The sequence below is a fragment of the Hetaerina americana genome, unplaced genomic scaffold, assembly GCF_022747635.1.
Source record: "Hetaerina americana unplaced genomic scaffold, ioHetAmer1.1.p SCAF_1, whole genome shotgun sequence".
Classification (NCBI taxonomy): domain Eukaryota; kingdom Metazoa; phylum Arthropoda; class Insecta; order Odonata; family Calopterygidae; genus Hetaerina; species Hetaerina americana.
The window spans coordinates 27,204,615-27,220,587 of record NW_027286069.1 but is presented as its reverse complement, the minus strand read 5'-3'; the positions used below and the strand labels follow the sequence as shown (position 1 = coordinate 27,220,587).

General features: G+C 38.3%; 1 protein-coding gene across 1 annotated transcript; it reads right to left on the bottom strand.

Annotated features, from left to right (window-relative positions):
* Positions 1-1,230: 1,230 nt before the first annotated feature.
* On the bottom strand, positions 1,231-15,964 carry LOC139697263 (uncharacterized). Its single transcript, XM_071595921.1, has 6 exons — positions 15,958-15,964; positions 14,975-15,069; positions 14,096-14,236; positions 5,844-5,991; positions 2,717-2,818; positions 1,231-1,367 (listed from the first exon to the last, which is right to left on the bottom strand). The coding sequence occupies exons 1-6, from the start codon at positions 15,962-15,964 to the stop codon at positions 1,231-1,233; spliced, it is 630 nt and encodes a 209-aa protein (XP_071452022.1).
* Between the last annotated feature and the right edge of the window lie 9 nt (positions 15,965-15,973).

Sequence of the window (15,973 nt, the reverse complement as noted above, 5' to 3'; positions counted from 1 at the left end):
GTACCACTTAGTGTTATTATGAACTTTTTCCATTTATTCAGGGAAATAATATTATTACCTGCATCATATTGTGTGGTTGGAAGGCATTGTGTTATTATTAGCCTTCTGTATCATCTTTAGTCTCAGTCATGTTTGTAATGATAGCATCATCATCATTCCTGCATGCCTCAGTTGATAAAAATGACAACAGTGTAGAAAAATGAGTATCTTTTCCCCTATATTTTAATTTTATATTGATTTCTTCAGCCATACTACATGGCCAATGATCAAGACCAATGTGAATAACTCTGATCATTGGTAGAGCTGCCTTGCACCTATTACTGACTTTGGGTACAATGCAATTGTTTTTGTTTGAGTATTCTTGTGGCTAGATGCACCAAATGCCTCATCTTCATTTCCCAGTTCACACCCATGGTAGCTTGGTAATGGATATATGGCATTCCTCCTATAATTACTTGTGGTAATGTGTTTGGCATTTCAAATGAGTTTCCACACACCAAAATCGCCATAATTATAGGTGTTCTTCTGATTAGAGATGACTTTTGGATGGTCCCTGGAAACTGTTGCACTTTATCATAGATACATGAATTCCTTCATTAAACCTGAACTTATTTTCCCGAGCATTATTTCTTCTGTATTCTGCTATAATTTCTCCTTTCATTCCATTCCAAAATTCTTTTCTTTCCTTTCCACTGCTTTTCCAAGAAGCACCCCTCTGATTTAAGAAAGATAGGTAGGTGTGAACCAAATTAGCAGCTGTATGTGCAAGAAAATTGTTGCTGCTTGAGATATCCATATTACTGCAATACAGTTACATATAATGCAGTAACTTAGTAATTAAAATCTTTACTGAAGTTTTGTACAAATATATAGATGCCCTTGATAACTCTTATGGTTTGTATGTGTAAGGTTATTTTAAAATATTCCTGTATTTACTTGCTACACTCTGATTTTTCATGGTGAAATAATAATATCTTATAATTAGTCTACACTTTTCATATTGATGAAAAAGGTTTTTACTCATTTTTAATTATGTATTTATTTAACATAATACATTCAATTAATGTAACATTATATTTATCATTTGTTTGATGCTTGTATCACTGTCCATCTTGTTTAAATGTGGACAATGGAGAAAGTATAAAATAATAAGTGGACTTCTTCATAAATATAGCACTTCTTGTAATATTTCATTTGGTAAGAGAAGACACCTAATGTATTTTAATACTTTTATTTTTCATTTAATGTAGCACCTTGAAGTTTTCCTTCTATTTTTTGAACCAATATTGGAAAAGATGGGTCAAGAAGGCAGAGTTTTATGGCACGTTCTAAAGACAGATCTTCTTCCAGGGAAATGTTCATACCATCTACGGTTGAAAGAAAAAATTGTTGGTTATAATTCCAATTAATGTGTTAAAATAAGACACCTATGAAAGTACATTGAGTAGAGTAGGGGGTCCTGAGTTAATTTCCAGGTGATACCTCTGGGTAATCTTGGATTCACCCAATGTGTATGATTTTTCACATGCCAGATCTTTCTGGGAAATTAATGGATAAGGAAATTATTTGAATTTTTTCATGTATGTAGGAGCTTAATATGAATTAGGTGAGTTCTGTGCACACTTATCAAGTCTTCAGGTTGATTAGTGGTGTCTTGGTAAAGTAATTAAATGTGTGACTATTTTGTATGTTTGGGGTAGTAGTAATAAGACTAAAAAGTACTGCTCTATTTCCAAGAGTAACAATTGCTTATTTAAGCATTCATAGGAAAAGAAGATAAAGAAAGATTTTTTTCACAAGTAGGCATGAGAAATTATTATTTTGTGATGTTAAAAGTGAGAATATTAGGTGAGGAATCGCAATGCCCAGATGTGTGTGCGCAAATTATGTATGCAATAAGACACACATGAGGTTACCAACTGATAGGTTTACAGTGAGTCTGAGCATTTTAGTGATGTACCTCATTTCTTAAACATGAAAAACAATTCAAAATCAAACAAATGGCTCAAATTGTGGGAAAGAGTTTTACAGAAAGCAAGCATCATTCAGCTGATGGAAGGCATCCACATTTTAGTGAATTGTAATCATCACTACACCACAGGAAGTATTCTTTCCCGTGGATGGTGCTGCTGGAATCAAATTGAAGTTTTCAGATACCCATAAGTTCTTGAATTAGAGGCAATTTACTGTTTTATTGTTTCATAAAACTTTTATGGTGGTTAGTGTGTAGGCATTTAGGCTTGCGAGTAGGTAGTCACCAGAACTAATGTAGGGAGAGAGAGATATATGTTAGTGTTTCCCAGAAAGTGCACCATTGGAGGTTTTAGCTGAAGTTTAGAGCATCATATTTAAATGCGATTTTGAGGTGGAGGAAAAGGAAAGACCTTTCTCAAAGAGAAATTTGGCCCTTACTGAAATTGATAATGAAGCAGTTGACCATGTCACCAGAGAGTGTGGACAGTGTAGTTTCCTCTTGTAGCAGTCTGGTAGGTAACACAGGTATGCTCTTTGGAGGAGGTGATAGGTTAAAGAGGGTAGCAAGGTCAAGCTTATCTAATACACTTAGGGGTTGATTATTATATTTTTTAAATAGGTCCCTATATCGCAGCATTCTACAAAATATTCTGATAAAATCGTGAAAAAATGAACTTGTCTTGTTATATACCTTTGTATTACAAAAGTTAGTGGCAAATATATTGAAAATATCAATACTTACCCCACCCAGGCAACTTGTTTGGCTCAGATTTTTCTAGAAGCTTCCAAGCAATTTCTTTAAGTGGTGCAATATTTGAAGAATAAATATTTCCCTCTTGTAATCCTAAAACGAATACAGATATAATCAATTCAGATATACAAAGGCAATATTACACATTCCTGGAATTATCAAGCAACTAAGTAAGATATTGTACAAATTAATAAAGCTGCACCTCCATGGTTTGTGAATGACGAGATTTTAAATTTGTAGCAAATTAATCATTAAAAACAAAACAAAGATAAATAGTGTGCATGTATCAACTATTACACTTGCATAATTGGAAGAATGTACATCCCTTCCTTCAAAAAACAATGGCGTGAACATTCCCAAGGAAAATGATCGCATTTCCAAAGAAATTCAACTGTGAATCACTGAATTCCGCAGAGCCCTCATTTTTAATGTGACCATTTCATTTCTATACTCCACCAAAATATTCTAAGTAGGTATTAGAAATAAAACCTAACACTTAGAACTTGAACTGGCCGAACTAGATATATCGGTTTTGTGCATAAGTGAACATTGGTGCAGAGAGGAAGAGATTCTTGCCACTCAAATAACTAGCTACGAGGGTTGATATTTATATTTTCAGCCTAATAATGAAAAGACTAAATTATTGTTGAAAATGCCTTTATTGTTTTTTGCAGTGTTCTCAATATAATCAATAATCTTTTGCATGCACTCAAACGAATTTTCGTAACACTTTTTCCACTTTGATTGAGGTACCTCCAAAGCATTGTTTTTTGAATGCATCCACAGCTTCTTCAGATGCCGAAAAATGTCGGCCACACAATTTTTTCTTGATAAACAGGAATAAAAAGATGTCATTTGGTGCTCAATCAGGGCTGTCCGGAGGCTTTGGTCAGTCAAATAGGTCGTTGTTTCAGCCGATCTGTGACAGCTTGCATTGTCATGATGAAGAATGTGTATTTGAATTTGTATTTGGACCCTGATGTGTGAAATTCACACATCAGGGTCCAATCAATCCATCCAGGGTCCATCAAGTCTAACGCTCTACCCCTTGGACTACCGCGATCCACATATATCCATATATATATATATATATATATATATATATATATATATATATATATATATATATATATATATATATATATATATATATACATACATACATACATACATACATATACACGCACAGTAGAGATTCCCTCAATTCCTTCATCTTCCAACTCAATGATTCCTCATCTCTGTCCTTCACCTCCACCATTTCATCCTCTCGGATCACCTTCCTTGATGTGAATATTTCCCTCAGCAACAACAAACTCCTGACCTCTGTCCGCATTAAACCTACTAATAAACAACAATATCTTCATTACAGCGGTTGCCACCCCTCCAATACCAAGTGCTCCCTCCCTTATTCCCTCTCTATCTGCGGTTCTATTTGCAACCATCCCGTATCCCTTACCAAATACCTCAACAACCTTCACCTACTCAAACATTCCTATACCCTGAAGCCTCCCGCTACCACAGACTCCCACCCTCTCTCAATCTGTACCACCTACTTCCCTGGCATCCAGTCCCCCAAATTCATCCTCAAAGACCTGTACCCCACCCTCAAAAATCACAACACTACCTCCTACCTACTTTCCAAATACCCCTCTGTCACCTACAAACAGCAGTCTAACCTAGCAGATCTCCTCAAATCCAACAAGCTGCTCTCTAAATCCCCTCCCACCCCCAGAGCCACACCCACTCCATGTCATCGAGGAAGATGTAAACTTGCCCTATTTTCACCACTCCACCCTGCTACATCCCACCTTTTAATTCTCTCCTGCCCTTCCCCCACTCCTCCTGCACATACAAGAATTTTGTTTATCTCCTGATCGGTAAACTCTGCAGGTTAGCTGAAGTATATAATAGCTGCAAAAAAATATATATAACTACAATAAATAATATATCAGTGATTACTGAGTCTAGCATCGACTTGATGAAGAAACCTACATTGAACTTTCTCAGTATAAAGTGTATATGTATCATATTTAGGAGATCATATAGTTAAGGCAATCTCAGCTTAAGTTCTGAAAAGTGACTCATATAAATATCTCGATGAGTCAACATTAGAAATGTCTCCAATAATATGCCTATGCCTCTAATCTTGGTAACTTTCTAAATTAATATCAGAAATACGAGATTTATGATGGTAAAAGTATCGCATTTGAATATATTCAATTGTTTCAACACTTTTTAGCCAGGAAATCTTAGAAATTAAGTTTCAAGTAGTCAAGATCGGAATAGATCACCAGAAATATTTATGTCAGCAGCATATTAAATTAGCTGTACATCATTTAAACTGTGAGCAACTGAGTCGATAAAAAAAATAAATGATAGTGGGCCCCTGCCCTTGGGTTCTGGCAGGGGCTCACTGTCAATGTGTGTTGTTGTGATTCAAGATTTTACCTAAGCAATATTGAATAAAAATTGTTCTCTAATATTGTCATTTGATTTTGCTTCCTGGGTTTGTTCCACCTTTAACTATTGAACATGGATTTGGGTTGGTGAAATTTCAGATCTGATATATTTTACATTTTTTTATAATCAATCGTGATTTCCCCAGCATGTTCCCATATGCCTAGTAGGTCTAAAATGTATTTATAGTGTAGGGATCAGTTATTATGAAGTGCTCCCAGTTGATTATTTAACCAATGATATACCTACAACAAAAAAATAATGTTTAGGAAAGGCTGTAAACTAAGTTAGGAAGAGGACAAGACTAGATGTGCTAGATGAGATGGAGGCATACAAAAAGATGAAGAATAGTTTATTGTAATCAAGAGTTTAATAGTATTAAGCAGCATGTTCCACAGAGCTTATGGTGTCAGTCACAAGCCCCTCAATCCTTGAAAAAACTTTTTTCAGAAGTAGTCTCGTCCTAATTACACTTGCTGGATTTCCAGAAAATGTTAAACAAATTTTAAAATATATGAGGCTTTGAAAAAAAGACTAAGGAATAAATATGTATTGATTCAGTTTCTCATGATATTTCCATATGTAATGTAGAACATGTAATTGAAACTGGGTATCACATTCATTTCATTTTAACCTTGTAAAAAGATGAATATTGACCCACCTCCATCTGTATCATAAATCATCATAAAGCCCCGAAGAGCTGTTATGCAGGAAGCTTTTTGTTCCTCAGCTGATTTTCCCTTCTCTGGAGAGAATTTCACTCGAAATTTTCTAATTTTCTTCTTAACCGGTGTGGAATGGATAGGACCCTGTAGTTTGAAGTTTAAAGCACAATGTGAAAAGATTCATAGACTGCTAAAAAAATAAACTATTCAGCATACTGCCAGCAATAAATCCATCAAAGATCACAGAAACATTCAACAGTTTTCAGGATCTATCTAAAACTACTGCTGTATAATATTACTTATGCATATATATATATATATATATATATATATATATATATATATATATATATATATATATATATATATATATATTATAAATAATGATCTTCTCCCCTCCCATGGACTACGATCTTGATGTGATGGAAGGGCTTGTGCATTCCGATGACCCCTAGAGCTGTGCTGGCCGGAGTAATAATAATTGCTCCTGGTAGGGTCACCCATGCCAAATAGGTCGATGGTCACGAGCCAGACGAAAGGTAGTCCACGCAGAGTCTGTTCCTCATTGAGGCGGCGGCAATGGCGTCTGACCCCCGGGGGGCAGCCAGTAAGTGATGGTGTCACGTTAAAAACACTATTGAGAAAGGCAATGGGAAACCACCTCAATTATCATTCCCAAGATTTAAATGATGGTCACTAAAGAGATTTTGAGTCCTGGCAACTATGGGGCTTGGCCCAATCAGCCGTGTGTCATGCCCGGTAGCGGGGGAGGCAAGGCTTCCATGAAACCCTTGCAAGAGAAAACCAGCAGCAGCAGGACAGAAGGCGCAGGAGAAGAAGACCAAATTAGTTAGAATAGGAACGTGGAATGTTAGGACAATGATGAGGACAGGGAAATTGGAGAATGTTAAGCGAGAGATGGAAAGGGGAAATATAGATATGTTAGGTCTATGCGAGGTGAGATGGAAAGATAGCGGGGATTACTGGAGTGATAAGTATAGAATAATATACAGCGGTGGAGACGAGAGCCAACGAGGGGTTGCCATAGTATTAAATGAAGAGGTAGGAAGAAGCATAGTCAACATAGGGCAGGTAATGGATAGATTAATACTAGTAGAGATAAAAGCAGAACCGATGAACTTGGTTATTATTCAGGTATACATGCCACCGAGTACCCATAAGGAAGAAGAGGTCGATAGGATATACGATCAGTTAGAGGACATAAAAGCGTGTGTTCCCGTAGGGAAATATTTGATAGTGATGGGGGATTGGAATGCGGCGGTAGGCAAAGGAAGAGATGATGATGAGGTGGGGGACTATGGTTTAGGCACGAGGAATGACCGCGGGTAGAAAGCAATGGAGTTCTGCAGTCGACAGGGGTTAGTCATCGCCAACACTTGGTTTAGACACCACAAAAGACACAGGTATACATGGAAAATGCTAGGAGACTCAGAAAGGTATCAGCTAGATTATATCCTGGTTAGACACAGGTTTAGGAACAGTGTGATGAATTCGCACAGCTTCTCGGGAGCAGATGCAGACTCTGACCACAATTTAGTTGTTATGAAATGTAGCGTCCGTTTCAAAAAGATAAGGCAGGGGCGGCGGGTTAGAAAATGGAATGTAGAAGCATTAAATGGTTTGAAAAGGAAGGAGTACCAACAGGGTGTAGAGGAAATCATGGATGATGGTAAAGAGCCAAGTCCTATCAAAGAAAAATGGGTAAGTATCAAGAAAGGGTTATCGAAAGCCTCAAAAGACACCATTGGAACCGTTAACTCTAAAAGGACTAGGAAACCATGGATCATGGATGAGATATTTACAAAGATGGATGAGAGGAGAAAATGGAAGAATGTAAATACAGGGTTAGGCAAAATGAAGTACAAAGAATTAATAAATAGAGGCGGGCAACAAATAAAGCAAAAGAAGTATGGTGGAAGACGCAGTGTGAGGATATGGAAAGTTTGCAGAGGAAGGGTGAAATCGGTGCGCTGTACAGCAAAGTTAAATCTTTATTGGGAAGTAAGAAGGGAAGATCTATGCTAATATAGAGATAAGGTAGGTAAGATAATAGTGGACACAGAAAATATCCAAGAGAGATGGAAGGAGGATAGAAGAACTGTATAGCAAAGAACTTAGACCAACAAAGTTAGACATAAAAATTAACATGACGTAGAGGAAGATAGCTTAGGTTCAGGCATACTCGATGATAAGATAGAAAGGGCATTAAGGGTGATGAAACTAAACAAGACCTCGGGGCTGGATAATATTCCTGCGGAATGACTGAAATGTTTAGGAAAATGTGTGAGGAAGAGGCTTAATGGGCTGATTCATAGTATCCATGAGGAAGGAATCTGGCCGGAAGACTTTGTGAGATCAGTTTTAGTTCCTATTCCAAAAAAGGTAAAGGCTACATCGTGTGAGGGCTACAGGACAATAAGTTTGATATCCCATGCAGCTAAAGTTGTTCTAAGGATCATAAAAAAAGTATAGAGTAGGGCAAATGATTACTTAGGGGATGATCAGTTTGGGTTTAGGAAGGGGAGAGGTACGCGTGATGCCATTGCAGTAATGAAATTACTAATCGAGAGGAATATACAACACAACCAGGAGGTATTTGCCTGTTTTGTAGATTTCGATAAAGCATTTGATAGAGTGAATTGGGAAAAACTAATGAGTATATTGCAGGAAATGGGAATAGATTGGAGGGAAAGGAGGCTAATCCGCAACCTTTACATATCTTAGACTGCTCAGGTGCGAGTCGGCAATGGGGATAGATGGGCAGTGTTAGGAAGAGTTGTAAGGCAGGGGTGTCCATTATTACTGTTGCTGTTCAACCTGTATGTGGAGGAAATGATTAAAGAGGCATAGGAAGAACTGGAGGTAGGAATGATAGTGGGCGGGGAATTCGTAAATCAGTTACGTTTGCTGATGACCAAGCTTTAGTTTGTCAATCAGCCAAGGGGTTGCACGCATTGCTGAATGAATTGGATGGAAAAAGTGGGATGAGAATCAATACCAAAAGATCAAAGGTTATGCAATTTTCCAGAGAGAAAAAGGCTAAGCTAAACATTAAAATAGGAGGGCAAAAACTAGAGCAGGTAGAACAGTTTACATATCTCGGGAGTGTTTTGGGCCATCATGGTCAAAGTAGTAGCGACATAAGGAGAAGAATTGCACTACGCAAAGAGGCTTTCATGAGGAGGAGGGAGTTGATGATAGGGACGCTGAGAAAGGATATTAAGAAAAGACTTGTAAAAACTTTAATATGGAGAGTAGCTATGTACGGTGCGGAAACATGGTCATTGAAGCAGGAGGATGGATGTAGATTGGAGGCTTTTGAAATGTGGGTTTGGAGAGGAATGGAGAAGGTGAAATGGACAGAGAAGAAAACAAATGAGGAAGTATGATGGATGACGAGAGGGGTTTTTTGGGAGAAATCCTATGGAGGCAGGAAATATGGATAAGGGGCAAATTATTGATTGGCAGTGGGATGTTGAAGACTGTAATAGAGGGGAGAATGTTAGGCAAATGAAGAAAGGGAAGAAACAGGATAGGGATGTTGGACAGGATGAAGGGAGGAAGGAAGTACTCAGAGATGAAGAGGGACCTGATGTAGAGTAGGATGCTGGATTTTGTGTTTTGTTAGGATTCACAAAATATTTATTTGGTAGCTGTGCCAATCCAAAAACTTACCTTAACCTAACTAAAATATTTGCCTGTTTTGTAGAGTTCAAAAAGGCGTTTGATAGAGTAAATTGAGAAAAATTAATATATATTTACTTTAGAGAGAATCTAATCAAGAGGAATATAGAATGCAATCAGGACGTATATATATATATATATATATATATATATATAACGATTGTACGGAAAAACTCATACGAGCGGCACAATAATTGGCTGACACAACATAACACAAATAGAAAAGAATAGACACATATAAAAGAACACTTACACGGTAAATTGTTCGAGCTTTCGGCCCTCTCAGGGGCCTTCTTCAAGAGAGACTGAAAATATGCTATGGAACAGGAGAGGGGAAAGAGTTATGGGCGTGGAGGGGAGGTGTGGAGGGAATGCTGGGAGGGAAGTTAAATATGGCGGTTAAGGGTGGGAATTTTAAAGGAACGGAAGGATAGTATGTAGGCGGATTCACGAGTTCTCACCTCTATGTTGGTAGCTGAATCAGGTAGGGATTCTAGGATGCTGAGGGAAAAACACTGGTCGAATGAAAGGTTGTGGGAATTGGCGTGTGAAGGGATAGGAAGAGAAGAGAGTGAGGCAGAATTACAGGAGTACCGGTGATTATTCATTCGGATGGATAAGGGGGTAATGCATTCACCTATGTAGAAGGAAGTGCAATGCTTGCATGATAAAAGATCTTTTCTATTTGTGTTATGTTGTGTCAGCCAATTATTGTGCCGCTCGTATGAGTTTTTCCGTACAATCGTGATATTAAGCTACCTAGCTACTGTTCCTGTCTCTTCTGTGTTCGTCGTGGGATCCAGCACCAGGTTTTGCGCCGCGGATTCTGCTCTATTTTGAATGTGCTATCCTTTCCCTCACCACTGTCTTTCTTCGTTTCCTATTTATTTTCCACAACCTTCTCAATCGCCTAAACATGGACCACCCTCATCCCATTCCGTCTTGGATCCGAAATTTTCGCCGTCACGCCTATAAGCTCGCCAAATACACAAGCCACACCGAGTTTCTCACCTCCTGCCTGTCCTTAGGAATCGTTCCCAACGGTCTAGTCATTTCCCTACCACTATCTGCTACTCTTCCCGATATCCACCCCATACTTAATGCATTTTCTTACCAAAAATCTTTAGAATACACCCACATTATCCTTATGCAATACCAATGCATTCGTGAACAACACAAATCAAACCTTTTTTCCCTCTTTAAAATAATCTCTTTGGCTTCTGCTCACCTAATTCCACAACTCAACGCCATAATTTCGTCTGCCCTACGTTCCCTCCAACAAAAACGTCAAACTCTCCTTAAAAAGCTGTCCAACTTGTATATTTCCTACTTCCGAGTTGGTCTCAAAATTCCACACTCTCACCCTTTCCCGCCACCTCCTCCTCAACCACCCCCACTCTTTCAATATAAGCCTGACCTCCGCAGCATTTACAACCTTCCCCCTCCTCCCAAAGGCCCTCCGGTTTTTCCAAAACGCCAGCCACCACCGAACAATCCCAACACCCCCCCTCCCTCCGACAATGCCCATGACATTGTAAACCTTTCAAACACCAGCCTTTCAGACAATGAAATATCCGTTCTTAGCAAAGGCCTATCCTTCTCCCCTACACCAAAAATAAACCACATAAACATACTCACTGATACCCTCAATTTCTGCCGAAACCTTCGATGGCGCGCCTTCTGGAAATCACAAAGTAAACCTTTCAGTAACCTAAAAACCAATCCCGCACTTGACAAATTCCGCCCGGCTTCAACTCATGAGCCAAAACCCCTTCCTAGTAACCATCCTGTCGAAATTTTTATACGTCTTCTCATCGAAAAAGTTTCCAATCAATCCTTCAGAAAACATCTCAGACCGAAAAATAACCTCTCCATGAACGAACGTCATGCCCTAAAAACCCTACAGTCCAATCCTAACATCGTTGTTACCTCCGCCGACAAAGGCTCCTCTGTTGTAATTCTAAACACCAAAGATTATATTTCCAAAGCCCTCGCTCACCTGAATGATACATCCACCTATACCACTCTAACCAAAAACCCAACACAAACTTTCCAAACCGAAATTCGGTCTTTTCTCCTCCACTCCGGACCAGAAGAAGGCCTCACCTCCCAAGACATATCCCTACTTTCACCCCCAAACCCCAGAACACCCCAGTTTTATCTCCTCCCAAAAATACACAAACCCAACATCCCCTGTCGTCCTATAGTTTCCAGTTACAATTCTCCCACCGAAAGAATCTCCGCATTCCTTGACCACCACCTACAACCACTTGTACTCTCCTTGCCCTCCTTCACGAAAGACACGTACCACTTCCTCGACCGTCTAAATTCCGTCTCTATTCCCTCCACACCCAACCTACTTATGGCCACCATCGACGTTACCTCACTCTACACTTCTATTCCCCATGCAGAAGGTTTATCCTCCCTCCGGCATTATCTTTCTCTGCGCCCCCTACCCCAGCGCCCCTCAACGGAATTTCTCCTCAATCTTGCCACTTTCGTCCTTACAAAAAATGCATTCACTTTCCAAAATTGTTTTTACCTACAGACAAAAGGCACAGCGATGGGAACGAGGATGGCACCATCATACGCCAATCTCTTCATGGGCCATCTCGAAGAGACCTTCCTGTCACAGCAACCCCTTCAACCTCTTTTCTGGGTCCGCTACATAGACGATATTTTTATTCTCTGGACACATGGCTCTGACTCTCTCAACAACTTCTTATCCGCCTTAAATTCATCTTTCACGGTTAAATTCACCTCTTCCATTTCAGACTCCACTATCACCTTTCTTGACACAGACATCTCACTTCAAAACAACAAATTCACTACTTCAGTACACATCAAAGCCACTAACCATCAGCAATACCTACACCACACTAGCTGTCATCCTCAACACACAAAACGCTCGATTCCTAACTCTCTCTCTATCCGCGGACACCGAATTTGCAACACCACAGCCACTCTCAACAAATACCTTGCCAATCTACACCTTGCACTCCTCAAACGCGGTTACCCAGAAAAGTTGCTACGAAATAAAATCCACCGTTCCACCCGACCACACACACCACACAATAACAAGCCCACATCTGACGCAGGACTCAACCTTTGCACCACCTATTACCCCGGATCACACAGACTGAAAACCCTCCTTAAAGAACTGTTCCCAATTTTACATGACAATGACGCGACCTCATCCTTACTACCCCAATGCCCATCTATCGCATACAGACGACCCGCCAATCTCAAAAACCTTCTGAGATCCACCAACCCTTTGGCGCCCCCCCGTGACAAATTTCCCAATATTTCCCCAACTTGCAACCGCCCCCGATGTAAAACCTGTCCTCTTATTATGCCTACTCCCCTCTCCCTACATCCCCTCATAGCCCCCCCACCTCGTTCCCACGCTAATTGCCTCTCAAAAAATATTATTTATCTTTTATCATGCAAGCATTGCACTTCCTTCTACATAGGTGAATGCATTACCCCCTTATCCATCCGAATGAATAATCACCGGTACTCCTGTAATTCTGCCTCACTCTCTTCTCTTCCTATCCCTTCACACGCCAATTCCCACAACCTTTCATTCGACCAGTGTTTTTCCCTCAGCATCCTAGAATCCCTACCTGATTCAGCTACCAACATAGAGGTGAGAACTCGTGAATCCGCCTACATACTATCCTTCCGTTCCTTTAAAATTCCCACCCTTAACCGCCATATTTAACTTCCCTCCCAGCATTCCCTCCACACCTCCCCTCCACGCCCATAACTCTTTCCCCTCTCCTGTTCCATAGCATATTTTCAGTCTCTCTTGAAGAAGGCCCCTGAGAGGGCCGAAAGCTCGAACAATTTACCGTGTAAGTGTTCTTTTATATGTGTCTATTCTTTTCTATTTGTGTTATGTTGTGTCAGCCAATTATATATATATATATATATATATATATATATATATATATATATATATATATATATATATATATATATAAGTTCACTCTAGGACATTTCCCTAAGAACTTAAGGCTGCACATATATTTGGACAAAAGTTACCATGGCTGTCAACACACCCTAAAATAAAAACTGCATTTGGATTCCAAGTCAAAGGGGTGGTAAAAAATTGGTGAATATTTATTTAAACCTGTTTTCAATGGTGAAAATAAATTCAGAATGGGAATTTTCCATCAAAGAAGGAAAATTATACTCAATGAGTGGAGAGCTTTGTATTAGGAGGCTGGGATTTTTTTGTGGATTAAGTTCATCTAAAATGATGAAGAATTCATGTGGAAATAATGCAGATCCTCTGTGTAACATTTTGATCAAGTTGGAAGGTGTGTTCCATTTGGAAATTGGGTGGAACTCATGACCAAAATTATTTGAGATTAAACTATTGGTTGCTATGAAATTTCACCTCAATTTCTTTAGATTTGACTAGTTTATTTACATTGGGTTTGCACCATTACTGTGCATTTATAATATTGTTCATCACGACTCACATTTTCTCCACATAAGGTGGAATATAATTACCAATTAATGCCTGATTTTTCACCTGGCTAGGATGTTGTTCCTCTGTCTGATTAGCAATTAAGAATAAGATGGTAGACCCTCGTGTTAATCCCCTGCAGTTGGTATGAATTAATGCAACAGACTCCAGGGCAACATTAGCTTGAACTACCAGCAGCAAAGACCCCTGAAAAATAGATATTTGTATGAATAACATATTTTGGATTCATAACAGAATGAAGATCATTTTGATAGAAAAATCTTTTTTCTTTTATGTTAATAGTGCATTAAATTAATCCACCTTACTAACACACCAATGAAGAAGTATATTAGAGGGAACTATTAGGTGTTATATTAAGTAATCTTTATATATTGATGGAAATGAGCTCTTACGGCTATTAATATTGAATGAATGTAAAACTCCAATAGCCGTAAACAGTTTACCTTTCTAAACAAAGTACAAATGAAATTAGTTGGCTAGCGCCACAAGTCAAGAAGGGGTAAAAGGTAAAAAGGAGAGGATAAGAAAGGTGAATACGAATACGCGTAGGGCTACTTTGTGGCCTAAATACGCATATTCGTATTCACCTTTCTTATCCTCTCCTTTTTACCTTTTACCCCTTCTTGACTTGTGGCGCTAGCCAACTAATTTCCTTTGTACTTTGTTTAGAAAGGTAAACTGTTTATCGCTATTGGAGTTTTACATTCATTCAATCTTTATATAGTGAAGTTTAGTTTCACTGCCACAGTTTATTAGGAACTAACTCAAGTTTGAAATAGAATGTTCCTTTTAAACTTTGTAAGACATTAAAATATATCAATTAGAAAATCTCTTGATTATTTCTATAGAATGAATCTTTAATTAAACTTTAACATAGTACAATATGAGTTATAAGTTGACATTTGCATATCATTCTCATCTTACCTGTAATACCAAGTGCACTTTTCCATTTCTTCTGTCAGCCTGTATCCAGGTTTCATTATGAAGATGGGCATATTTTTCTAAACTCCAAGATGCCACTTTTTTGGAAAAAGAATATTAGTTGATTTACAGATTTTTCATAATGAAGTACCAGTAGTATTTTTAATGTTTTTTACATGATTTTGTAGCTTAACTCAATAACGAATTATAACTTTTAAGTCAGTTGTGTTCTAAACTATGTGTTGTCCTTCATCATGCTGAAGAAACAACTAATCACAGTTATGCTCATTTGATAATAATATGGTGACCACCCCATGTAGGTTTATCCTTATATACCTTATTTTACTTAACAAATATGTATCCTGATTTGACCCTGCCACCATATGCATCAATCAACTTGGAATACTTTACTTACACTACTGATGAAGGTTCCAGTTTATATAGAAACAAAGATATTTCCTAAATAATCGTCTACCCGACTAACTTAAATTAATGACATAAAGGAAACTATTAATGTTTATCTGGTAAAGAACAATTTAAATTACCAAAAATTAACGCGCTAGAGAAGCAAATATTTCTAGCAAAAAGATGTTTTGAATATAGTTTAAATAAGGAAAAGGAGTATTCTCTATCATAAGTATCTTACTTGGATATAATAATTTGTATAACGTGTTATTACATTAATCACATGAAAAAGATGGTTCTTAACGTGAAGTGGTCTCACTTTTTACGCTAGATACTTCAACACCTCCTTGTTTTGTTATTCATAATCGCGCGATAGATTTATCCGCCATATTTTGTTTTTATTGGTTGGGAATGACGTATATTGGCTTACCTCGCTGAGATGCCAGATATCTATGTTCCTTTTTTTGGCTTCTTCACATCTTTTATTGGGAAAACAAACAACTCTAACAATGCGGTACTTAAACACGAACCATTTCGGAGAGTTTAAATGCTGTTTATGAAGAAATCAGCCTCAATTCTACCTCCCATCGTTCAAAT

Coding starts and splice junctions, on each gene's coding strand:
- LOC139697263 (XM_071595921.1), bottom strand. Junction 14,237..14,974: donor AAGTGCACTTGGTATTACAG/GTAAGATGAGAA, acceptor TCTATTTTTCAG/GGGTCTTTGCTGCTGGTAGT. Junction 2,819..5,843: donor GATTTATGATACAGATGGAG/GTGGGTCAATAT, acceptor TATTCGTTTTAG/GATTACAAGAGGGAAATATT.